The 26,080-nt window shown below is 40.9% G+C and overlaps 1 protein-coding gene across 10 annotated transcripts in view; it reads left to right on the top strand.

Annotated features, from left to right (window-relative positions):
• Phactr2 (phosphatase and actin regulator 2) overlaps positions 1-26,080 on the top strand; it is a 261,938-nt gene that overhangs the window by 187,592 nt on the left and 48,266 nt on the right. For all 10 annotated transcript variants that reach the window (XM_031380440.1, XM_031380433.1, XM_031380438.1 and 7 more), the window contains one exon: positions 21,767-21,847. In XM_031380440.1, coding sequence (XP_031236300.1) covers positions 21,767-21,847 — 81 coding nt within the window. The remainder of the gene's footprint in view (positions 1-21,766; positions 21,848-26,080) is intronic.

Below are 26,080 nucleotides of genomic sequence, written 5' to 3'. Positions count from 1 at the left end.
GAGAGAGAGGGAGGGAGAAGGGGGGAAAGAGAGGACAAAGAAAATAAAAGGAAATAATCAGGGGAAATGTCTCTGTCCTGATTTTTATCCTTATTTAAAAGCGGACTATGCTCCTAGATAAAGAAAGTAAGGTTTTATCTCCATGAGCACTGTGGGGTGTGCGTGCTGTTGGTAATGGCAAAGGCACGCCTGTTGAGATTTTTAGATAGAGTCATCGTAAGCTACAGCATTCTAGGAATCAGACTAACTTGCAAAGAGCCATCTGGAAAAAAGTTGAAGTTACTGAAAGTGCCCAACAGTACTGAACAATAATAACAGTTTTCATTGATGGTTGTTATAGACCACATTCTGCTCTGAAAACTCCATTCATATTGACACACTGAGTCATGAGAGCAACTTATGAAGTCCAGGTGATGTGTTCCCAACTTCTACTAGTGAGGTGTCTTGGCCCAGGACAGTCAGCCCACTTTCCTATGGAAATAGGAGTCGACTGCAAAAGACGCTTACAGCCAGCACCAAGCCCTCTCAACAGTTCCCTTACATTGTATCCCTGTAAGGTAACTTCCTGCACAGATCAGTAAAGATCAGCCCTCGAAGGTGTCAAGGTGTCACTAGCACACCGGTTTGCCTCATTGGCTTTCTTTTCCTGTAAAATGGATTTGGTCTGAGTAAATTACTTCGGTTCTGCCTGGCTGGCCTGATTGCAGCGGTGCACGTTCAGAAACATGGTTGGCAAGGATCAAAATTATGTTTGCTCCTAGAAAAGCATAATATTGTCCGTAACCATGGAAGCATAATATTGCTGCCTGGGATTATTTTCCATATCTGCAGAGAAGGATGAAGTGAACGGATTTCTCTGAGATGGGGCTTGTTAAGGCCTGCTCTCTATATAAGTACCTGAAAGCTTTTTGATTCTTAAACTCTTGTATTCCACTAAGAAAGTTGACGTGCTGTCATCTCTATACCATATTGGAAGAGCAAAACAGAACCTGCCCTGTTTCCCAATTTATTATAGCAGAGCAGAGTTACACAAAACCAAGCAATGGACACACAGTAACCAGAAAGTTCGTTAGGCAAGACTTGTTGTTGTTTCGAGGATAAGTCACTGAGCAATTCCATCTCTGGTATGCCTGGCACTGGTACCCACCATGGTGGTATGGGGATGCCATTGAGACTGAAATGCTTTCTCTTTTGCATTATAGGCTAGTAGGGTAGGAGTCAGAAAGTAAACTCAAGAAAGTGTGTAGCATGTCAGAAAGTGAGCAGAGAAAAAAGTGACAAAGAATTGGAAGAGGAACATGAACAGGAGATCCTAATTTAGAATGGATGGGTCAGGGAGATGTCACTGCAAAGAAAAGCCCCAGGAGAAATCCTGTGAGTCACCATGTGAGTTAGGGATCACGTACACACCCTTCCATCACCAGCAGTGTCAGCACGTGACTCTCATGTATCCTAAGCATCACCGTCTCCAACAGTTGAACATCCACAGTGCTCCACACTTGTGCAGCTTCTTGTCATTACCTCCTCTGTTGCCAGCCCTGTGCCTAGTGTCTCTGGGCCTGATGTCTCTGGGATGCCTGTTTCCTCTCCATCTGTGTCCATCACCTTTTGCACGTGTCACAGAAATCATGTCTGTGCGCTCTCTTCCTCTGTGGCACCTATCTCTCCCATCAGGGTCAAGACTGTAATTTGAATTCATCTCTGAGCATCTCTCTTCAGCGTTACTTACTCACATTAGTTTTCTACTCCTAGATGACTTTCATCTTTTTCAGTTCAGAGCAAAGGGCAGCATTTCTCAGCTTTCCCTTTTAGTGAGAAGACTGTATAGATGGATTGGGTCTTGGGGGTGGGGGATGTAGCAGTCATAGCCAAAAGGCGCCTTCAGCGATCTCCAAATTGGGCTTCCCAGTTACGGGGGATGGTTTGGGCAGCCTCTCTTAGAAACATTTCCCTGTGAGTTGCCCTTAGAAACAGAGTTTTCCCCTGAACACTGATCTGTGCTAGCCATATCAAACTCCTAACCTTCGAGGAAACAAATGGTATTTTGCCTGGTTCAGAAATGTTTTTTCTGCTCTGCATCTCTGCTGCTGGTACAGCTCAATGAACTTTGAGTCCTCTGGAAGAGGTATTTAATCCCTGTGGCCACAACAGTGTGCACCTCTGAGGTCTTCAAGTCAACTGTAGTGTGACTTACCTCTGAGGTCTTCAAGTCAACTGTAGTGTGACTTTTGAGAGCACAAACATGCAAAGGTTCTTGACAGTAGTCCTTGTCAGTCACTGAATGTGTAACCATGGCCCTTTCCCAAGAGGTGACTCAAAAGAAACGAAAGGTGTGTCTGTGTTTGTACCTGTCTGTCTTCTGTCTGTCTGTCTGTTGTGTTGGTTGGTCTGTTTGTGGCACAATTCTAAGATTTTTTTTTTAAATATATGAATAGCTTTTCCCAACGACTTCCAAAGTTAGGATGACTCAATGCCAACCCCCTGCTCCACAACCCAACTCTCCCCTATTCCTTTTGTGAGTAAGTAAACCTCCCCTGTTACACTTGGGCTCACATGGGTCAGTTCTTTATTGATATTCACTCTGGCTTTAAATAAAATAGCATTAATGCATTCTTCACAAAAATCCTAAAATTCATACAGAATCAGAAAAGGTCCCAAATAACTAAAACAGTTCTTAGCAGAAAGAGTAATGCTTTAAGTATCACAGTACCTGACCTCAAATTATAATAGAGGAGGCTAAAGAGACGACTCAGAGGTAATAACACATACTGCTCCTGTAACTTGCAGAGGATTAGAGTTCTGTCTCCAGCATAACATCAGGTGGCTGACAACCAACTGTAACTACAGCATCAAAGGATTCGGAACCCTCCTCTGGCTTCTGCAAGCACCTGAGCTCACATACACATACCCAACTGTGTGTGCCCACACATGTGTGTTTTTGCCCATGTGTGTGTGTGTGTGTGTGTGCATGTGTATGTACACACACACCTGCACATGTTTTCTAAAAAATATTCCAATTATATTACAGAGCAATAGTAACAAATTCCATGCTGCTGGCACATAAAAACAAACTCATAAAGACCAAGAAAGGCCATAAATAAACCTATACAGTTGTAGCCAGCTAATAGTTAACAAGGCTATTTTAAAAAAAAACATACATTTCATAAAAGACTGCTGCTTCAACCAGTGGCACTGGGGAAACTGGATTTTTATATGTGAGACAAAAGATTACATCAGTATCTCCTACCTTGTACAACAATCAATTCAGAATAGATTGAGGGTCTCATTATAAAACCTGAACATTAGAGACTGCTAGAGGAAAACATAGACAAAACACTAAACCACTTCAGGATACACAGGAACAGGCAAGGGTTTTCTGAACATACTCCAATGACACAAGAAATAATCTTAAGAATTGACAAATGGGACCCCAGGAAATTAAGAAGCATCTATACAGAGCAGGAAACAATCGTCAGAGTGAGGAGGCAGCCTGCAGAATGGGGAGAAAACATCCTCGCTACCTACAGATCAGCCAGGGATTAATAGCTGATATATATATATACAACAGGAATCAAACATCCAAAATACAAGTGTTCCAGTCATAAGACTAGCTAATGAACTATAGAAACAGTTCTCAAAAGCCAGGATGCAAATGGCCAGTAAAATTCTTGGAAGATATTCAACATCCTTAGCCATCAGGAAAATGCAAATGAGAACTGCTTTCTGACTCCATCTCACTCAGTCAGAATGTCTATCAAGAAAACCAGGATGTGGAAGAAGAAGAGTCCTTACTCACTGATGCTGAGAATGTAGACTCTTGGGCCACTACAGAAATAAGTATGGAGGCCCCTCAAAAAACGAGCCTCAAAATAAGACTTCATGGGTCTGAGCCACACTAGTCTTGGGTAAGGGTTCTAAGGAAGCACAACCCAAAGACTTGCACATCCGTGTTTCTAGATACACTGTGTACAATAGTCAGGAAATGGAACTGGCCTATACGTCCATCCGTAGGTCAGTGGGTAAAGAAACACGAAGCTGCAGAGAAGAACACCAGACTCGGGAAAGACGAATACCGCACATCTTCTTTCATGTCGGGGACCTAACTTCTTTTCACCTTCTTTCATGTGAGTGTGTGTGTGTGTGTGTGTGTGTGTGTGTGTGTGTGTGTGTTACTCAAAATTTAGAAAGTGGTTTGTGGCAGGGGTGTCTTAATGGGTGTCTGAAACACAGAGAGTAATGGGATGCATGCTATCAGACATTGAAGGAGGCAGGCTCATTGGAGAAGCACGGGAGCAGTTGGAGTTAGGGAGGAGGCATGAGAGAGGCCAGTAAGGGAGAACAGACAGGAGTAGAGTGTGTGTGAGCATGCCAGGAAGAAACATACTTCTTCATAAACTAACCTTAAAAGTTAAAAACAAGAACAAAAACATGAGAGCAAAGCAAAGCAAAGGCCAATGGCATTCAGTACTAAGGAGATGGGCAGCTCTCCCTTGGCAATTGATAGGTACATCCTACAGATGTCCATCACCCTTTTTGTTGTTAAGTGGTATTTCAGGATACCAGCTCATGCTATGATTTGCTTAGCCATTCCCCCATGGAAGGATACAGTAGTTGGTTCCAGCTGGGAATAAGTACAAATAAAGCTACTATAAAATTCTTATAAAGGTTTCAGTGAATGAGACTTTTCACTTGTTGAGAGGGAATATGTAAGAATGGACCCTACTTTGAGTGAGTTTAATATCATAGGCAATAGCTAACCTTTCCCAGAGTGTTCCATGTTGCCAGCAATGTAAAATAGTTCCACATCATTGTCACACTTTGATGTTGTTTTTATTTTTACTTATAGTGAAAAAAAAAACCCATAACCCATATCACTGGACATGGTAATGCTTGCATGCTTCCACACAGGAGGATGAGGAGTATTTCTGTAAAGCTGTAGGCCAGCCTGGGCTACAGAGTGAGAGGGTGTCATGCACTGATGATCAAATTTACTATATTAACTATTTTTAAATGTGCCCACGAGTCACGTCAGGTGCTTTTAGGTGATGATGAAACCAGGTATCCGACACCTCGTCTTGCAGAACTGAAGGTCTACTAGTCAACAACCCTGTTCTGTCTTCTGGCTGCCACCCTTTCTATGTTCTATAAGTTGTCCTTACTTGTATTTGAAAGGAGACCTCACTGCCTTGCTCAGAGTCATCCTTGACTTGTGGACTCAAACTCTCTTGGCTTCAATTTAGGTCACAAAAATGTCTTGTTATGAGTCCTTCTGTAAAGCTTTCATAATTTTATATTGTGCATATTTAAGTCAGTTTGGGATTAATATTCATGTCTGGTGTGAGGTTTGATTTAGTCGTTTCAGTTCTTCTTGCTGAAATAATCTATTTTTTCCCATTCAATTACCTTTCTACAAGTTCAAAAATTCTCTTTGAGAAAAGTCAGTTACAGTCTTCTGGTTCATTTTTATGGTTCTGTTTGTTTCCTCTCAGCTGGGCTGGAAGACTATATTTTCTAGATGCATTGCCTGTGTCTGGTATTGTTTGATTACTTCCTCCCAGCCCTCAGCTTGCCTCTTGGTTTTTTAATGGGGCCTTTTATAGATGGAAAGTTCTCCAGTCTGGTGGTGCTCCTTTTCTCTCTTTCTCTCTGGGATGCCATGGAGGGACTCGCAGCAATCCTTGCCGGAGAGGCTCATCTCCACATTGACTTGCTTTTGCACCTTTGTAAAGTTAATTGGCCACATATGTGGATCTATTTGTGGACTCGCTGTTGTGTTCTCCTAATCTATGTGTCTGCTCCTTCTTCACGAGTACCAAGCTTTCTTTGTCACTGTAGCTCTTGCGTCTAAGTTAGTTAGTGTGGTTCCTATAGCTGCATTCTTCAGAGGGCAATTATTTTAACTAGTCTATTTTCTTTGCCTTCTCATTTACAATTTAGAATCAGTTTACTTATGTCTAAAGATGCCCTCGAAAGAATTTTGTTTTGTTTTGTTTTTAGAACTGCATTCGATCTGTACCAATTTCTAGATGTGTTTGATTGATGTCTTCTCTGTGTTGAATTATCTACTCTGAACTGATGCGACTTTCCATTTAGTCAGCTCGTTATTTCTCCCATTTTGAAGGTTTACAAAGACCATCTTAAGTTTACAATTGTGTTTTCTTTTTATGCGTATTGCAAATGATATGTATCTTGAAATGTTTCTAGATGTTAATTTCTATTGTTCATTGTCATCTATAGATGCATGATCATATCCTATTCACATTTGGGGAGTACTGTGTGAGTCAGCCATCTACGCACTGAAATAGCTGCAGTTCTTTCTACCTTGTCTCTGTTTGTTTCTTACCTTTTCACTCCATTTGCTGGCATTTCTGCTCCATCCCCTCCTGGTTCCAAACCTTAAGGGGAAAATGCTCATTAAGTGTGATTGCTGAAGGCTTATTGTAAGTGAACTTTTGCAAGCTGAGGAGTTATTCCTCGTTCCTGGTTTGCTGAGCTATTTGTTACATACAAATAGATACTGGGTTTCTTTTTTTAATCTAATTTTATGTGTATGGTATTTTGTTTGTATTTAAGTCTGTGCATCGTGTGTGTGCTTGGTACCAACAGAGAAGAGCACTGGACCTCCTGGGACTGGATCTACATGTAATTGTGAAACACAGTGTGGGTACTAGGAATCAAACCCGGGTCTTCTGGAAGAGCAACCCCCATATTGGATTTTTGAGGGCTCTTTCTGTATTAATTAATGTGATTGAACTTGGGCCTTCTTCAGAATATTGTCATAATGTCATATTGAACCATTTTTTTTTTGCATTCCTAAAATAGGACCCCACTGGGTTATGCTTGATGCTTGTTCTCTCTGTCTTTCTCTGTCTCTGTCTCTGTCTCTGTCTTTGTCTCTCTCTCTCTTGCTCTCTCTCTTTCTCTCTCTTTCCCTCTTTCCCTCTCTCCCTCCCTCCTTCCCTCTCATTTTGCCAGGATTTTATTGGTTAACTCTTTAACTATTGGTAATATTGATCTATAGCTTTATTTTCTTTTACATGCAGCTCTCTGGTTAGTATTGGAGTGACAGTGGCTACATACAATGCACTGTCAAGTGCCTTCTCTTGTAAGGAATCTTGTGACACTTGTCTTCTTCCAGTGTTTGGCCAGGCTCACCCATGAAACAGTCAAAACCCAAAGGATGTAACACTGCCTAATCACTTTTTTACATAGTAAGAGGGCCATGTGGCTGTTCTCTTTCTTCTTAGGTGGATACTGGTTCACACTCTGGTGCCTTCAGTGGGAGACAAGGCAGAGCCCACTCTCAATCCCTTCTCTTTGAGCTGGCCACCTCTCTTCCTTCAATAAATTCAGTATCGAATGCTACCTTCTCAGTGGGGTCTGTCTCATCATTTCTCTTTCTCCAGCACCTGTTTTTTTTTCTTTTTTAACAGCCTTGATGAACCAGTAGTTCACTCATCTACCACTTGCAACAATGTTTTCGTAATTTTCAAAAGCTGTGTAATGAGCAGCACAGTCATTCTTAGCATTCTATCACCTTGGAAAGGAATCCCATTCCCACTTACACTCCTCGCTCACTCCCACCTGCCCAGCTCTGCTCTTTGCCTGTTCTTGACATTTCATGTAAATACCTAACTATAAATGTGTGCTATCTATCTATGACTGACATTGCCCACTTAGCATGATGTTTTCAAGACCATCCTTCTAATAACTGGTACCAGATCTCTTTCCACTGTTGAAAGGTTCTCCGTTGTACAGATATAGCACATTTTATCTGTTGAGTGATGGACGAGTTGTTTCTGCTTTGGATTATTATAGATAGTGCTTGGGTGAGCGTTTGTATGTGGTTCTTTGTATAGATGAATGTTTTCACTTCTCTTGGCTGTTAACCTAGGAATGGGATAGCTGGATCTGATGATAATTTGCTGTTTAACATTTTGAGGACTGTTTTCCAACATAGGGCCATTTACTAGTCTCACCAGCACTTGTATGGGGGTACAGTCCAATTTGTCTACATCTGGTAACATTTGTTTGTTGTCAGGCTCATTTTATCCTCTGCATCATGCAGGCTGTGAAGTTATTTCCAGAGCATTCTTGGTGGTCCTCCTCCTCCTCCTCTTATTCTTTTAATATTTATTTTATGTAGTGAATATACTGTATCTGTCTTCAGACCCCAGAAGAGGGCATCAGATCCCATTGCAGATGGTTGTGAGCCACCATGTGGTTGATGGGAATTGAACTCAGGACCTCTGGAAGAACAGTCAGTGTTCTCTGAGCCATCTCTCCAGCCCCCTTCTTTAAAGCAAAAATTGCCTTTTAAGCAAAGATTTTTCTCTTTCAGTTTTTCCTCATGTCTGTCTCTCACTTGAGCTGATTTTAAACAGGTCCTCTGGCCTACCTGATCAGCGTGGGGTTTGGGGACATGCACAGCATTCCTGACTAAGGGCAGGGATTTTCAGATTTTCTGGCGAAGATCTTGAGGCAAGTAGAATCATTCTTGGCTTTTATTAGACATTCAGGAAATGACTGTGGAGTGAATGAATGAAAGGCTAGATCCCATCCCAGACACAGAGCATTTGCAAGTGGACATTTTGGGCTTGGAAAGTTTAGGGGACATTTTCAAGCCTTCTTTAGGTCATATCACAGTGTTGCACAAGAAAGACTTGAGAGGCCATAGGAAATGAAATGAATATTTTGCCAGCTTAATGAGTTGGGCGGGGGAGCTGTTTTTTCATCAATGTATGAAGTATTTAAGCATATACATGGTGCAGTCATCGAAGAGACTGATTGGCTAGCAGGAGACAACGGGGGGGGTGTCTTAGTTCACTCATTGTGTACTTGTGTACATTAAAATTGATTTAATCAGACCAACTGAGTGTAGGGAAGCCTGGATCAAAGAGATACCATGTGATTCTTGTATCACACAGACTTTTTTGAAAATGTTTGTATTGTTTTCCTGAAGTAGGTGATCTGATTGTGCTAAAGTAGATTCTTTTTATAACTAATAGATCTGAATTATATGATACTTAATCTTGGTTGTTTACTTGATGGGACTAGAATCATTATGGAACCAAGCCCCTGGCCACAACTAGGAGAGGCTTTCTTCATTGGATTACTTCATGTGGGAAGACCTACCCTAATGTGCACGGCACCATTCCATGGGCTAGGGTTCTGGACTGGGTACCAATCAGAAAACAAGCTGAGCACCAGCAATTCATTGCTCTTTGCTTCCTGACTGAGGATTCAACATGAACAACTGCCTCATGATTCTCCTGCTTTGCCTCGCCTGCTATGATGGACTGTACCCTCATACTCAACAATTCCGTCTTTACATTGCCTTTGTCAGGCAGGATATTTTATCACAATCATGAGAAAAGTGCTGGATATATTGTATAAAGGAAATAAGAATTATTCTGGTTTTGCTTGATTCAACTTTTCTATGCATAGGCAAATGGGAAGAATCAGTAGAGGCTCACCTCCCATTTAAGGGCTGTGCATTATCCATGGTCAACTTCTTCTAGTGGGAAAGCCCACTTATGAGGAAGAGTAATCTATGAGCTAGATTGCTATACTTTCATCATTGTTGAAACCAGTGGCTTCATGAATACAGGAACCATTCATCACAGGTTTAAAAATAGCCAGCTGCACAGTGGGCTGGCCAATCCATCAGAGTTCACCTCCTGCAGATCAGTGTAAACTATGACCTCTGTTTCTCAAAGGAGTGAAGGAGCCTCCCTTGCTTCCTGTGCATTCTGGAGAATGGGATGTTGTTTGTTTAATCCAAACTCAGGTTTGGATTTACTCTGGTGGCTGCAGAAGGCTGACTAATATTTCAAAGACCCAGTCTGTTGTGGGTGGGGCTGGGGCATTACTGTTTGCTAGAGCAGGAGAATTCTGAGAAGTGAAACTTCCCTCCTGAGCATTCCAGGAAAGCAGCCACATAGACGCAAGTGTCACTAGAGATTTTTTTCTACGTTCTGGTTATAGATGACATGTTGAAAAATATCGACTAGACTGAAAATTACCATCGTTAAGTGTCTGGTTTTCCTTGCACCGCATTGGTTTGTGATGGGGAAGAAGGAGGCTAACGTGCCCTTCAACCTCTTCATTAAAAGGAGGCTTCTATTGGAGTTTTGGCTACTCTCCGAGTTCTGGCTGTCTGTCTCCCTTCTTCAGTAGATAATTTCCCAGTTTTATTGTTCTTTGGAGTGGTGCCTCTGTAAGTACTTTGAGAAGTGCCATGGAGTTCCTTCCAGCCAGGTCTGGGTCAGGGAAATCCATTCATTATTTGATTTCCTGTGTATTATTTCCCATTGTGGTTTTGTTTTGTTTTGTCCTGTGATATGGATCTGGTCCTTATCACCAGGACTAAGTCCCAGAGAGTGACTGGGATTTGGCTTACATACTTTCCTGATTTGTTTCCCATTTAGAATTGTTATCACCTCACTTCTCATTTCTTCTGTGGTAAGAGAAAGACTGTTACTCACTGGCTATCCCAAACACTTCCTATCCCAAATTTCCTTCAACTGCTTCCCCAATCTTAACTTTTGAAACTGGTTCTCATATGTTATTGCTATTGTTGTTCTTGTTCTTGTTGTTATTCCACAGTATAAGGGCTTAGTAGTACCCGTTATGGGAAGGAGAATCAAAAGGCTATATAAGAAATATAAGGGAGCACAAAGTATGATTGGAACAAAGATGGGGGACAAGAAAATCATGCAGACATTTATTGTGCATCAGTGTGTTTTTTAAAAAATCACTTAGAAAGGTTTCATGTCAGCATTTATATAGCGTTCTAGAGTCCAAAAATGTTTTTAAAGCTTAATTTTTACAATGATAACAGAAGTGTACATTAGCAGCCTTTTATGTACAGGTCTATAGGGCTAAGAGCATTTACATGGTTGAGCAGCAGATTTCAGGACATTTTTCATGAAACTGAGACATGTTCCTGCTAAACAGTTCCCCAGATTTAGGTGAATCAGGTTTAAAAGCCAAGCGATACCAACTGACATGTAACCATCTTCTAAGTCGGGTGCTGATGGACGGCCGACGCCTTGAGGATGGTTCTTTCAGTTGAGTTTTCCACTTCAGCTCAGTACTCAGAAGATTAAACCAATGGCACCACAGAAGGTGTGAAAGTGCTCCTGTGAGACACTATGCTACAGGTGGAGTTTTATGTTCTGTTTTTGAGGTATAAACTTTATTTCTGTTACTTATTTGAGACTCTTTTGAGGAATTGCCTTAGTATAGGAGAGAGATATCAGTACCAATAAAGATAGCTAATCCTCATTTTTACTGTATCCACTGCTGTTTTATCTCTTTCCTGTTTTTTGTACGCAGTGGCAGTATCATGAGTGTGGAGACCAGAAGACCACTTTCCAGAGTTGGTTCTCTTCTGCTGCTATGTAGGTCTCAGTGATTGAACTTGGGTTGTCATACTTAATGGCAAGGCACCGGCCTTTATGCACAGAGCCATCTCATCAACCCAGCCAGGCTGTTTTAAATGCTTGTAATCTTCCTTATTGTTCCATGAGATGTTTCACAATCATAATCTTACTTTTATCAGTGAATGAGTAATGAGGCACAGAAAATTTAAAGAAGTTGATCTCAGTTTCAGGGCTTGTGATTAAAAAAAAATATGTATATGAATGTTGTAGTCCAACTTGTTGTAGTCTTCCTCATTCCAGGACTATACAATACCTTTAGGATGATATTGATATCAAACTGCAGGTGTCAGTGGGGTATAATAAAAGGGATATACAGGTGTATCCTGGGGGAGTGGGAGGCAAGTAAAAAATGTAATATTTAGGTGATGTGTGCTGTGTCCCAGTCATTTTATGTTTCAGCCACCCTAGTATCTGTTTGGTAGGTTCTAACTATTCATTCCATGAGCAGGACCAAGGCCACAGGAGAGTTGGGGAGCTTGCCTCATGACAATAAGTTGTAAGGTATAGGTATAGAAAGAGACTTGTCTTGAAAAGTCTAGATTCTGTCTTGCACAGAAGTATTTTGGCTTGCAGAAGTCTATTAAACATAAAAGCTGTAAAATGTTATGTACAGATAATATCTATCCTAGAATTGTAGGTAAATGTTCTATAGAAGTCTATACTATGCATAACCAATTTCTATGTAAAGAATGCTTCTTCACAGAACATTCTAGTCCTCTTAAGAATTGGATACACACACACACACATATGTACATAATATTTAGCAGTCTATGCTGTTGTACATATGTAAGATGGCATCATCCTACATCATGTAATAAGAGAAATACATTTTTCTGGTGTATATGCCCTGAGTTACAGCCTCTCTATACCCTCACAAGGAATAAGGGAATCCTGATGTCACCTTAACAACTGGAGAATTTGAAGCAATGGGAAGGAAAGATGTTGAGCAAAACCATGATGTTAGTGTTTCAGCTTGCTGCCTAAACTTAATTATTAGGGTTTCACTTAAGTAGTGAAACCCTACTTCTATATTTACTTTCAATAATAAAAGCCTTATTTGGAGGGACTCTTTATCATGTTCCTTCAGGGGCAGACAGGACTGGATGCAGTTCATTTCCCAACCTTAGCTAGGTCTGGGGAGCTCTTGTCAAAGGAATCATGTTCTCTGCAAAGATTGTCACTGTTTTGTGTAGAGAGAACTGTATGATAGACTCAAGGAAACAAACATTTTCCTCCTATTGGAGCCTCATACAGTCAGATACGTATAAGGAAGGGGTAAACATGGATTAAGAAATTCCTGCCCCAGTCTTCTAGCATAGACTGGCTACTCTCTGGACTGCTTGAGTTGCATCTCAGTATGTCTTGCTCCTAACTAAACAAAACAGGCTCAAGAACATACATAGCTTCCTGTGTTAAAAAAAAAAGAAAGAAAGAAAAAAGAAGAAGTAGCCTAATGTATTAAAATCTCACACTTCGCAGCATAGATTAGATGCTTACTGAATATATCTCAATCTGGACAGCCTACTGTGTCTGAAATCCCTTTCATATCTAATCTCCCTTGCTGTGGACAGCCTGGTCCCAAAGAAAATAAGACAGCATGAGTTGATGACAGCTCAAGGGTCCCTGAAACTGGCCAAGCCCTAATCCTGGCAGCAGCAGCAGGAGTTCTGGGCTATACTTTCCACTAATGGGTAGCACTGTCAATCGGTTTGAGAAGGCATGTAGCCCAGAAGAGCTGAGATTCACTTTCCAGTCATCTTTCTAGACAGCTTTTCCATCTAGAGGGATTCTCAACCTTGAATGCCCTGACCCTTTAATACAGTCTGTCTTGTTGTGGTGAACCCCAAACATAATGTAACTTTGCTACTGATATAAATCACAATGTGAATATCTGATATGCAAATATATCTGATATGAAACCCCTGTCAAAAGGGTCATTTGACCACTCAGAAGGGGTCACAACCCATAGGTGGAGAATCACTGCTCCAGCCAATGTACTTCCTTGATGGAGGTCAAAACACAGTTACTCTAGGGGTATGATCATCTCTGTGTCAAACCCTAGTTCCCTCTCCTTTGCTGTGAAGGAACAAGAACACATGCAAGCTTTCCATTAAGCTGAAGGAATCCCAAAGCACCCGTTCTGGCTTACAGTCAGGGTAGGAAAGAGAAGGACAGCAGTGAGTGCTTCACGTAACACATAACCCTTGGCCGCTAATCACCTTCCTGAGATTGCTAACACTTCCGGGCCCACTTGGAACAGAGGACTAACTCATTGTTTGAGTCCTAGGCTTCTGTGTCTTGAGAATAAAAAACATGGGTGTTAAATCGATCTACCATAGCATCTCCCAAACGTTTCTCCTTTAGGAATAGCAGTGAATTTTGGCTTCTGGGTTGTGAGGGTTAGAATATTGTTGGAAGTATTTTTTTCTTCTCACCCTGAGAACGATAGCTAGACTTTTGATAATAAAATTTCTAATATTTATAATTTAAAGATCAAATCTTAATTCCAATGCCTCATCATTTCATAGATATGACATAAACCGTTTTCTGGCCTCTCTGCAGATATAATCCTAATTTGGGACTCTCGAATGATTCTCTGTGTTGGTGGTAATTTTTGCCTTGAGGGAGTTCCTTTACAGGTTGCTTTTTCTCACTTTGAGCCTCCTTTTCAAGCAACGAGATGTAACGCATCTTTTGAGTCCATGTGTGCCCTGAGGGTCTAAGTTGCAGCTCTAGAACTATCAAAGATGTCAAGATCTGGGGAAGCAGAGAGGAGGACTCAGTAGCCAGCCTAGCCTGATTGCGAACTCCAGGCTGTCTCAAAGACATTAGATGGCGTTACTGAGGATGACATCTGAGGCTACCTTCTGGCCTCCACAAATATATGCATGAACATACACATGCCCACACACATACACACTCGCACGCACATGCATGCATAGGCACGTACATGTGCACGCGCGCACACACACACACACACACACACACACACACTTTCAAAAGAAAGTTAATTGTGTTTTATTGTAATTGTAGTTGCTTGTAGAATTAGGATGGGATTCAGTTGGAACAGGCAGGGTCAGAAAGAAAGTGAACATTTTTAAATAAAATTTTAGTACATTTATTTATTTAGGGAAGGAAGGGGCACTCATGCTATGGCATGCATGTGGAGATCAGAAAACAACTCATCAGTTCTCTCCCACCACCATGTGGGCCCTATGAGATCAAGCAACCAAATATAGCACACAAGTACCTTCACTCACTGGGCCATCTCACCAGCCCAAGAAAGCAACTTTTTTTTTTTTAGCATTTTGGAACTTGAATTGTAGTACTGTAGTACTACCTAAAAATTATCCACTTAAAACTAATGTTTAAGAGCTAGTCTGTATGATTTCCTGAAGAAGAGAAAGAGAAGGCCGTGCCTAACCTTGCAGAAGCAGAGTTGGGTGTAAACATCATGGCAGAGTGGTGAACTTTTCATTAGGTGCACCTGGGTTCAGCCGGACTCTAGCAGTATGTTGGGATCATAGGCTTAGCCTCTCCAAGTCTCAAGCTCCTTGTTTGTGTGAAGGGACTAAAAGCAGGTATTCAGCCTACCCTTCTCAGATACTGGATGGGGGTTGAAAATGTTCTTGAAGTGACCCAATGAAGTAGATGATTGCAATTAGGTTTCTTTCGGGGGAAGTTGGGACACCAGTTTCCCAAGAGAAGGAAGGGACATAGATCTCTTTATCTTCCTCTTTCTCAAAGCCTTTCTGAGTTGCAAACTAAGGCAGGAGGAGGGGACCTACTTAGTTCTTCTTTCATATCTCTACTCTTCAAGCACAGAGATTCTTTGGTCTCTGCTGGAAGGAAAGTCAACAAATTTTAAACCAAAAATCTCTTTCTTGAGCAAAGCTCTTTACTGTGTATAGATCATAATAGTTGCAGGAAGCAGGGAATCCATTGATTCATATGACTGAAAGGTCCCAGGGGAATAACACCTTCAGGCCCAGTGGGATCCAGGTAATTAAAAGCTATGATTGAAAATCTCTTTTCCCCAATTTGAGTCTGTGCTCTTCTGTTTTTGTTTGTTTGGTTGTTTGGTTTGGTTTGGTTTGGTTTGGTTTGGTTTGGTTTTAAACTTGAGCTCTTTTCTTGTGGAGGCAAAGCCATCACCACCAACTCTACCATCATAGCAAGCTAGTTGTTCCAGCTCCAGAGGAAACATAAAGCTTGAATTCCTTATTGTCCCAACAACTTTCTTGGACTTGGATCTTACTGGTATAATTCGAGCACATGTCCCTCTCTGAACCAATCACCAGAGTGCCATAGAACCTGGAAGCAAAGGATGTTAAGCTCACAAATGATAAGTTTTTCCTAGTGGGAGAAAACATATATATGTACGTATATGTGTATATGTATATATGTGTGTATATAAATGTGTGTATATGTATATATGTATGTTTATGTATGATATATATGTATATGTATATTTATGTGTGTGTATATGTATATATGCATATATATGTGTGTGCATATATAAATATATATATATGCACATACATACACACACACACATACATACATTCTAGGCATTCCTTGCCTCTCTCTTGTGTGTGTATATATGTTTATGTTTGATATATGTGTACATATGTATATGTGTGTATATATGTATGTATGCACACATATATACATAATCATATATATGTGTGTGTACATATATATACATATATATATACACACACATACATATATGCTAGATATTCCTTGCCTCTCTCACTACCCCTTTTCTCCTTAGCCCAAATATAAGACATTTAAATTCCTCAGTATGCAGTAAGGCATTTGGGGTATTATAGGGATAAAATGTCAGGGTGTCCACTAGAGTTGTGTGAATATGTATAACACACACACACACACACATACACTCATACAAGTTTAGCAACAAACAAGGTACATGTGGCTCATTCTAGAGCATGAATATCCGTGAAAGCTTTCTTGAAAACTCTCTACATTGTAGATGTTAGCCTATGCTCTTTCTGCGTGATCTAAGTCATCGCCTCCGAAGGAACCTAAAGGTAGCGATATCAGTTCATCTTGTGGGTGATTTCTGGAAAGTATCTGAGGTAGAGAGTAGGCCCTGCACATGCTGCTGTTTGAAAATGGCGTAAAGCTCTAGGGATGATGTCACCATGGAGCCATTAGAGAGCCATCTAGTTGTAGAAAGAAACAATAACTACAGAAATGGAACTAAAGAGAAGAAAGATGCTTAGGAAATGATGAGTAAAGCTTGACCTTAGCATTGGTTTAGGGAGACACAAGGGAGGAAGGAAGGGAGGAATGGAGGGAAAGAAGGAAGGAGGGAGAATGTGTACAGCGTGGCCAGTGGTAGAGCTCAGCTGCCCTTCCAAGGAGCTCAGCCCCTTCTGAGGTCTGAGGACTTTTGAGTACAGGAGTGGCATAATTGGACAAACAAGAAAAGGGCCAGACCAGACTCCTGTGTGTTTTTAGGAGGCGATGTTGGCTTTGTTACTCTACTTCACATTCTTAAAATGTTTTGGAAGGTTTTCACAACTGTGTTGTGTGTTGGCCAGCATGGGTGGTTATTTCTTTCACAGGGCTAGCTTCATCTTTGTGAAGGGTCTTTCAGAAAGGAGGCCATTTTCAACCATCCTATTTTTCTTCAGTGTTCCTGAAGAGGAGCCAAGCCGAGCGAGCTCTTATAGAACACTTCCAATACAGGACAAGTGGTTTTCTGTGTTTCTGTCGAAGTTCCACAGCAAGCCCATTCATGACTCAGAACCAAGAAGATAACAGGGCACACTTATTTGAGACTCCTGTTTACTCTTCTATTTTGTTCAGTCATTAAACGGTGTTGGGATTGAGAATTAGGACTCCCTTTCCTCGCCAAGGAAAAAGCACAAGTGACTGGCTAAGTGCACAATGTACTCTCCCAGATACTTCCAGAGGAACAGGAAATCCTGGCCACGTATCTACCAAGAGGAGCTGGTGGTATATGCCCTGGCCACTCTTCAATGCAGGCTCCATGGCTGTCACTTCATGCCCAGAGGGCATCATAAATCATTTATAATTTACGAGGAGCCTAGCCAGTCCTGTGCTACACCCTGCTAGCTGCTGGTGTCTGTCCACACACTGTGGGCTCCCTTCTTTGCTGCATACAGAGCCTTTTTCACACGATCCATAGGACTAAAGTGGAAATATTTTTTTTCCCTTAGCCTGGCCCAGCCAAGGTGTAAAGAGGAGAGGAGACAGAAAGCCCTTGTTCCTTGAGGTTGTACCAGGAACTTCTCTTGCTTTCTCCTGGACTGGAAAGTAAGAAGGGCCAGAAAACAAGAACCAGGATAAGGCTGCTTTATTCTACATTTACATTTTCAAAAAAAATATGTATTTTGAGTGGCAGTATCCATCGTGTCACCGTTGGGGACATAGCATTGAGCACAGGTTTGGTTTTGAGGAGATGACTGAGAAAAGGGATGAGAAGGGGGACAAGCTATTCTATTTGCCAGGACTGCCTTAAAGGGATTTTTGGTAAGCTAACCTTTGATCAGAACATGAAGGCCATTATGGAGGTACCATGCTGGAGTATGGGATCTTGAAGAAGACAGGCCACCTAGCGGAGCAGTCTCTGGGAAGATGCATCAGGTGTGGAGGTCTGTTTCAGAGAGCCAGGAAAGAGTAGCTGGTTGAGAGAAAGAAAATCTGCGGGGTCACCATTGGGACCCATGCTAGGGAACTGAGATCTTATCTAAAGGAATCCGGGCAGCCGTTGGATGTTTTGAAGGATTGAGCCTTTTAAAGTACTTGAAAATGAGAGTGTATATGTGCAACGCCAGAGAAACCATCTAAGTAAGCCTCTTTCACTTTCTAGAGAGAATTGGAGTATGTGCTGTTGTAATCAGGGTTGAAATACCAAAATATTTATTCACCCAGTGCAGAAAGTGACAGAAAATTGTGTATGTGTTTGATCTTGGAGTATGACTAACTCGTGATTTTGCAATCAGGATAAAAGGAAGCATGCATGGCCCATTCGTTTACTTAACTGGTAAAACGTGGACAGACCCGTGAATTGTATCCAAGGACCTGTGCCCCTTGTCCCCTGTCAATGTTGTGTTATGGTATAGCTGTGGGACACTACAACCCCTAATCACACATTACACTATATTTAATTTCTTATACAGATTAGTGTGATCTTCAATTACAAAGACAACTGGGGACCAGGCCCCTGTGGCTTCAGTAGTCTCACTTGCTTCTGGTGAGAACTGTGTAGCAGACTCCTGCTGCTTTCTCTTCACACCTGGCATCCTATAATGGAGGACAACTAGAGCTTCGGTTTGATTAACATGCAGAAGTCAGAGTGAGTGAGATCTGGAGGCTACCTGGGAAATTTCTCCCTCAGAATAAGGCTCATGAATAGTTGAAGTAGGCCTCAAAGATATGCAAGGATTTTTGCCTCTGAAGGTAGGAAAGCAGGTGAGCAGGCTTCAAGAACATTCCCATGATGCTCCTGCCCTGTGCAGCATGGTGAACCAAAATGACCCCTCAATTCCGTTCCAATGCAAAACCCCTCAGAGCCCATGAAAAACGTCCAGTGAATCTGCTCCACAAACACAGAGACACTGTATAAACATAAGGCAAATATTTTAAAAGGTGAAGAATAAGATTCTTGTACTTCAGGGAGAACAGGGGTTGGAATTTTATGCCCAACAACATACCTTCCATACCCAGCAGCCTGCAATTTGTCCACATTGGCCCTCACACAGTTATCTACATTATGTGTTTAAAATGCTCTCAGCCAAAGACCAAGCAAACAGCTAGTGATATTTTCCTATCAGTGCCTGTTCATGAGGTAAAGAAAAAAGAACAGAACTGTTGATTTTCACTGCTGGTAGGAGCCGGCACGGAGCTTCACGGAATTCGCATGAAGAAATGGGAAGAATTTTTCATATACAAGTAAGATAGAGGAAGATTTGTTTAAGCCAAGATTTACGTTAGAATTAAACCAACAAAATCTCAAAACCCAGACTTAAGAGTGGACTGGGATCCAAGGTAGAATGGCATAAGTGTGAAAAAGCTATGTTCTAGTCTCTAGATGAAGAAAGAAAAATTTTAGTGAAGAATAAAAGTTTTTAAAGGTGTACAAAGCAGAAATTTTTAGAATAGCCTTCATTGAAGACACAGAATCCCACAGTATTTGAGCTGGTTGAGTTAGTAACGACAGAGTCTTGCCCTTGGTTTTATAGATCATAGATTAGAAACACAAAAACTCGATATAGCTGCCCAATATCAAGTGACTTGTTCCCAGCATCCTGGGACTAACACCCACAACTCCTGAAAATGATGTGACATTTTGTGCAACATTATAGACATTGAAAAGTCTTCACTTTTTACTTCAGTACAAGTTTACTTCCATAAACACTAAGCGAAGACTTCTGTGCGCTTAACCATTGTCTACTCTTCATACCTTCCACCTAGAACCCTCAAGTGAGAAGCGAAGCTAGTGAAGCTAGGCAGGCCCAGGGCCACTGAAAACCTGCTCTCAGCTCCTAAGCTCCACCCTCAGACATATGGGGAGTAGAGATTGCTTCCTGAAGAAGGAAGAATCCATGGAGAGATTGATCCCCTTCCCTTGACTTGCCTTAAAAAGCTGCCTACCCCCACTTCCCTTCTTCATTCTCCTAAGGTTTGTCATGCCAGAACCTCTAGTTATAGAGATCCACTGTATCGAACTTTTGAGTTGGTGGTATGAGAGAGAAAAAGTAAAAACAAACAAACACTAAAAACTCTTCCCCAGCATTCAGATGGAATGTTTACAGGACTATGTGGGTTATTTCTGATTTGGGGGTTTTGTTTTGCTTTGTGTTTGTCATTTAGAATTTTTGGCATTAAGAACTAATTTCAGGGTGCAGGAGATATGTCTCAGTAGTTCCAGAGGACCCAGATTCAATTTCCTATACCCCATACTGTTGATAACTTACAGCTCTCTATAACCTGCAGTCCAGGAGATCTGACACCTCCTCCTCCTTCCTCCTCCTTCCTCCTCTTTCCTCCTCCTTCCTCTTCCTCCTCCTTCCTCTTCCTCCTCCTCTTCCTCCTCTTCCTCCTTCTCCTCCTCCTTCTCCTCTTCCTCCTCTTCCTCCTCCTCCTCCTCCTCCTCCTCCTCCTCCTCCTCTTCCTCCTCCTCCTCCTTCTCCTCCTGGCACTGTGCATGCATATAGTGCACAAACAAAACATCTATGTGCATAAGATAAATAATAATTAAATTCAAATGTTAAAAAAGAACTAATTTAAGTATGGTGATAAAGCTCAGAAGGTAAAGGCACCTGCTATTACGCTTAATGATCTGAGTTAAATCCCTGGGATCCATGTGGTGGGAGGAAAGAACTGACTTCCAAAAGTTGTTCCCTGACCTCTGCACAGACACCATGGCATGTACATGCCATGCACACACAGGTACATGCACTCACAGATTGATTGATTGATTGATTGATTGATTTGATTGATACATGGATGGATGGATGGATAGATGATGTAATTTTAAAGGTTTTTGAAAAGAACATTAAATCTTCTGAAAGCCCACACAGTTATCTGGATTTTCAACTTTTATCTCATTATTTTCCTATTTTTGTTGTGTATATTCATTATGTATGGTTATATAAGGTTATTGTTATATAAGGACATTGTCATATAAGTATACCTTGTACTTGAAGTGTATTCTGCTCATGTGCTCTACCACCAGTCCCTGTTCCCATTAATCCTCCTTTTCCCTTGGACAATCTCTTTCTACTTTCCTGTCACACATACACAGAATATGTGTGTGTGTGTGTGTGTGTGTGTGTGTGTGTGTATGCATATGTATATGTATGTGTATAAAATCCAGGAATCATATATGCAGAAAACACAGAAATCCACTCATTGCATATGACTATCTCCAGAGGTACACTTGCATATCTCCCTGCAAATGCCTCTATCCATGGGCATTTTAGAGAACATCATTATCAAAGGAAAGATGCTAAGTGCCCTCTGTGCTCCATACCTGGTATGCAACAATATGTCTGGATTTCTTTTCAGCCATGACCACCTTGGCCAGGTTCAGGGTTGAGCCTTACTTAGATCATGGTCTGCTTGTGCCCTTACTGTGGTAACTGGACTCTAGATGAGTGGTTTTGGTGAGCGTCAAACAAACAAACAAACAAACAAACAAACGTGGGTTGGAGTCTTCACGTGCACAGAATGAATGGGCTCGGGCTTGAGTCCTTTGAATATTTTTCATGACTGTTGGAAACAATGACTTGATTCTTACTTGTGCTTATTCTTTTTAAAAGTATTAGAGAGGAAGATATCTACCAGACAAAGTAGAGAGGAGCTGATAAGAAGGGGCCTGCTTAAGGAATTGCCTGATCAAGGTGAGGAAATTTGTCTAACATTTAAACTAATTGGGTTCTTCATTCCTACACTGTCCTTTCCTGTTGGGATTTAAAGTGACTGTGGTTGTTGTCAGATAACTTGGCCTCCTGACAGTGCACAGCAGGAACCTTGATGATTCCACCGAGAATGTCTCTATGGGTGATCAAGAAGCCAAGGTGTTGTAGAAAAGAAGGCCAGTGACTTTTCTAGTCAGCCTTTCTCCATAGGCTGCTCTCAACTCTCTGCTCTGAGGCTGCTGCCTTAGGAGCCAGAGATACAGGTCAAGATGCTTCGTGGCTCCTTCTCACCTCAACCTCAAGCTTCATTCTTCTGTCCCAGCTAAACTCGATTGTTTGAGTGAGTTCAGTTGCAGTTTATCCATGCCTTCCTTTTTTCTCAACACTGCCAATAAAAGAAATAGCGGCCATGCTGAATATCACTTGCCTGGTCTAATATTCACAAATCAATAAAGCATGAATGGACAAGTTAATCTGCTTTATGCTTTCTCCCAAGGTAATCTGTTCTTCTTGCAGCCCTCTGAGTCTTGTCGCCTCTCACCTCATCACTGATAATTCGGATAACTCTCTCCCAGAGGTGGTTGGGTTTTTTTTTCCTCTTTCCTTCCCTCACTATTATCTCTATGCTCTGAAGGACAGAAGTTAATTAGAAAAGACAAAGTATTATGTAGAAATTAAGACCGGCCCTCAAGGAAGACACCAACACTGGCTATTTCTCCAATTAAACAATTCTACATTATTTTCTTTGCTCCCGCTGCTGTTAAAGTAAAGGACATTTTGCTGTGGGGACGACTCAGCGTGGTCCCCTCCCTCTTCTTCCATGTTTACTGGGGTAATGTATTATTGCTGAGGCCTTATGGGAAGAAATAATATGCCATTGTTTGGAATTTAAATAATGATGCTTCCCTCTCTGTATATAGAGAGATATATCATATATGTTCCTTACAAAGAATTATAACATTTGGGGGCATATATTGTATATTAGTTGAAATTTCATATTTTCTCCAATACCAGCACAATCCCAATCCACCACAGCTTAGAAATACGTGGCTGCTTCAGGAGTGAGGGAGTCCTGGAAGAAATAATACCATTTTGATTGCGTGAGCCCTCACAATTTTAGACTCACCATTTCTGACTTGTCAAGTTTTTCCCCTCATCTTTGTTAATGAGCTTTTTGTATTTTTCAATATGCTATTACCTTGAAGCTATTTGTTTCCTGCCTCGGGGCTTTAAAAATGAAAAATGCTCATGCTTCCCCTTCCTAGCAGGAGGTAGGCATATAGGAGGTAGGTATGCAAAACGTCGGCATGCAGGAGGTAGGCATGCAGAAAATAGGCATGTAGGAGGTTAGCTTCCAGGAGGTAGGCATGCAGACAGTAGGTATGGAGGGGACAGGCATACGGTATCCAGGTCCATTTCCTGTCAGTCTCCCAAGGCAGCAGAGAGCACAGGCTTGGAGATGAGCCCTTTGTAATCAGCTTTATGTGGTGACCCATCCATTTGTACAGTATCCCTTGAGACTATTTTAAAGAAAGGGAAAGAGGAGTTGGAGGTATTGTTTGTCCGTTAAAAAGTCCTTACTGCTCTAGCAGAGGACATGAATTCACTTTCCAGCACTCACAGTAAAGGCTCACAATTGCCTGTAACTCCAAGGAATCCGACAGCCTCTTATACTCTGAGAGACCTGTATTTGTATGCATATACCTATGTGTAGACACATATACAGGTGCACATAATTAAAAATAAAATTAAAATCTTGATGAAAAGGGAAGGGGACATTATGGTTGAAACCTTTTATTGGGATTGATGGTGGAGCTTGCAGGCCAAATTCGGAAGTGTCGTGGACCTGGCTGAATTTTACTTCATAATTTAGCACCGTTCTCCTGTAGAACACTAGAATGGTCGAAAGTGCCCAAGAATGCCCCTTGGGGATCTCCCAGGTTTCAGCCAAGAGCTAGAGAAAGAAGTTTTCTATTTATTCATAATACTCATCACCTTCCTCTCCCCCAAAACAATTCCCTTGAGAATCCCTGTCTGAAAGGCTGGCCCCTGTTGCTTGCCTTGTCACAGCTTCTCTCCATTAGTGAGGATCCTTCAAGGCCTCTGTATTCTTGACACTGCTCCTGACAGTTTTTGTCAATTATGAGCTTCCTTTGGTAGACCAGATAGACTTTTTAAGTCCCTCCAGCTGCCCTGGCTGTGATCTCATCCCACCCTGACCTGTAACTGTCAATAGTTATTCTACCTTCCATGCTGTGTTTTTCACACCAAGTTTGACTTCAATCTGAGAATTCACCAAATAGTCTTCTCTCCTAAGAAGGTCTCACAGATGGCTAGTCCACTTTCAGTCCCCCATTTATTCCTTCCCTCCATCTTTTCTCAAAGCAGTTACATGAGGGCATACAAAAGTATCTGACCTGCTTCCCTGACACCTCCTTTTCATATCGCTTTCTGAATCTAGTCTGATTTCTTAATCTAGTTTCTTTTTGGCCACACACGATTATATCTGTGTAACTGTTCTCCTGTTTTCACTTTAAGCTGAATGTGAGTTTTGTGGGTTTCCTTCCTTAGCACTGACAGACTCTTCCAGCATTTGTCACGTGGTCCTGTAACCTAGACCTGGTTCAGCACTGACTGCCATCTTCTCTTCCTGGGCTGGTATTTCAAATGCATAGCTTACTATATCAGGGACTGAATTTATTTTAATCCTAAGATAATTTTTCTTAAGACAGATTTCTAGGAAAGCTTTCAGGGTATAAACACTACTCAATGACTTCAGTTCTCTTGTGAACTTAATAGTTCCTACAAATGGCCTTTTTTTCCTGCCATTACTTTTATATGTACTAGTTTTATTTCATGACTCAGAATACGTATCTTTCCACATAGTTGACTGTTTTTCATGCATACCATTGTGATTATATTCAAATTTTCTATATTTTTCTAGTGTTTTAAAAATAAGTTATTTAACCTGATAAATGTATTAGCACTTATAACAGCATTAAATTGTTATGAACATGACTTTAGTATACTGCTAACTAAAAACAGAAAACACAAATAAAACTTTTATTTGAGTTACTTTAAAAGTAGGGATATATATACATATATATGCATATATATATACATATGAATGACAGTGGGGGGTTTTCTTAATTGTTTGGAACTGTCCATTTTATATTATTTTATCAGTGTATTATATGTGCCCTTTTCCTCTTTTTAAAACTAATTGCTTCAACTCCAATAATTCTTACCTCATATTATTGAAATTGTGAGGATTTAATTGCAATTGCATTGCCTTGGGTTATTATTGTCTGTTTTAGTTTTCTACAGGAATCAGATATAGGTCCAAAGGAACCACATGACTGAGTAACAATTCCATTTTCATTTTTATATGGCATAATTCCATATTTATCTTCCTTATGAAAATGTCATGATTTTTTTTAACAAGAAGGACTGTGAATTTCATTATGAAGCAAGTCAGTGAAAATTTGAGAAATAATCTCTATTTTATAGTGATGTTGCACAAAATTAATTTAAAAAACTGAATAGAAACAACTCTGTTGATACTTTTTTTCAATTAGTTTAAATAAAAACTCAGGCTCCTTAATTTTTCTCTTATGGTGGCAACAGAGCCTCTAACATTTGTATGTGTGGGAATAATTGCTGGGACAATATCACCAAGCATCATTGAGTTCTACAAATTCCTTGAATTTTAAACACCTTCAGGACTTAAAGGTCATGGGTTAAAATTAGTCTTTATGATTTAGAGTACATGAGGAATTTTACTTTAAGCTGTGAATTTTAAAAATTCTTCTGTATCTAGTTTTTGATGTGCATTCTCTAGCTGTAATTCTCTTTTACTGTCCCCATAATGAAGAAAATTTAAAAATGAAAATAACTTTTAAAACATCTTTTCCCTGAACGAAAGTAATGTTACGTTGCTCTGTAGTGTGAACATTGTCTGACATGTTCACAGTTACATTGCTGTGTAGTGTGAACACTGGCTAACATGCTCACGGTTACATTGCTGTGTAGTGTGAACACTGGCTAATGTGCTCACAGTTACATTGCTGTATAGTGTGAACATTGTCTGACATGTTCACAGTTACATTGCTGTGTAGTGTGAACGCTGGATAACGTGCTCACAGTTACATTGCTGTGTAGTGTGAACGCTGGCTAACGTGCTCACAGTTACATTGCTATATAGTGTGCGCTGGC

The sequence above is a fragment of the Mastomys coucha genome, unplaced genomic scaffold, assembly GCF_008632895.1.
Source record: "Mastomys coucha isolate ucsf_1 unplaced genomic scaffold, UCSF_Mcou_1 pScaffold2, whole genome shotgun sequence".
Lineage (NCBI taxonomy): Eukaryota > Metazoa > Chordata > Mammalia > Rodentia > Muridae > Mastomys > Mastomys coucha.
The sequence above is the reverse complement of the archived record's forward strand: the minus strand, read 5'-3'. Positions and strand labels throughout refer to the sequence as shown.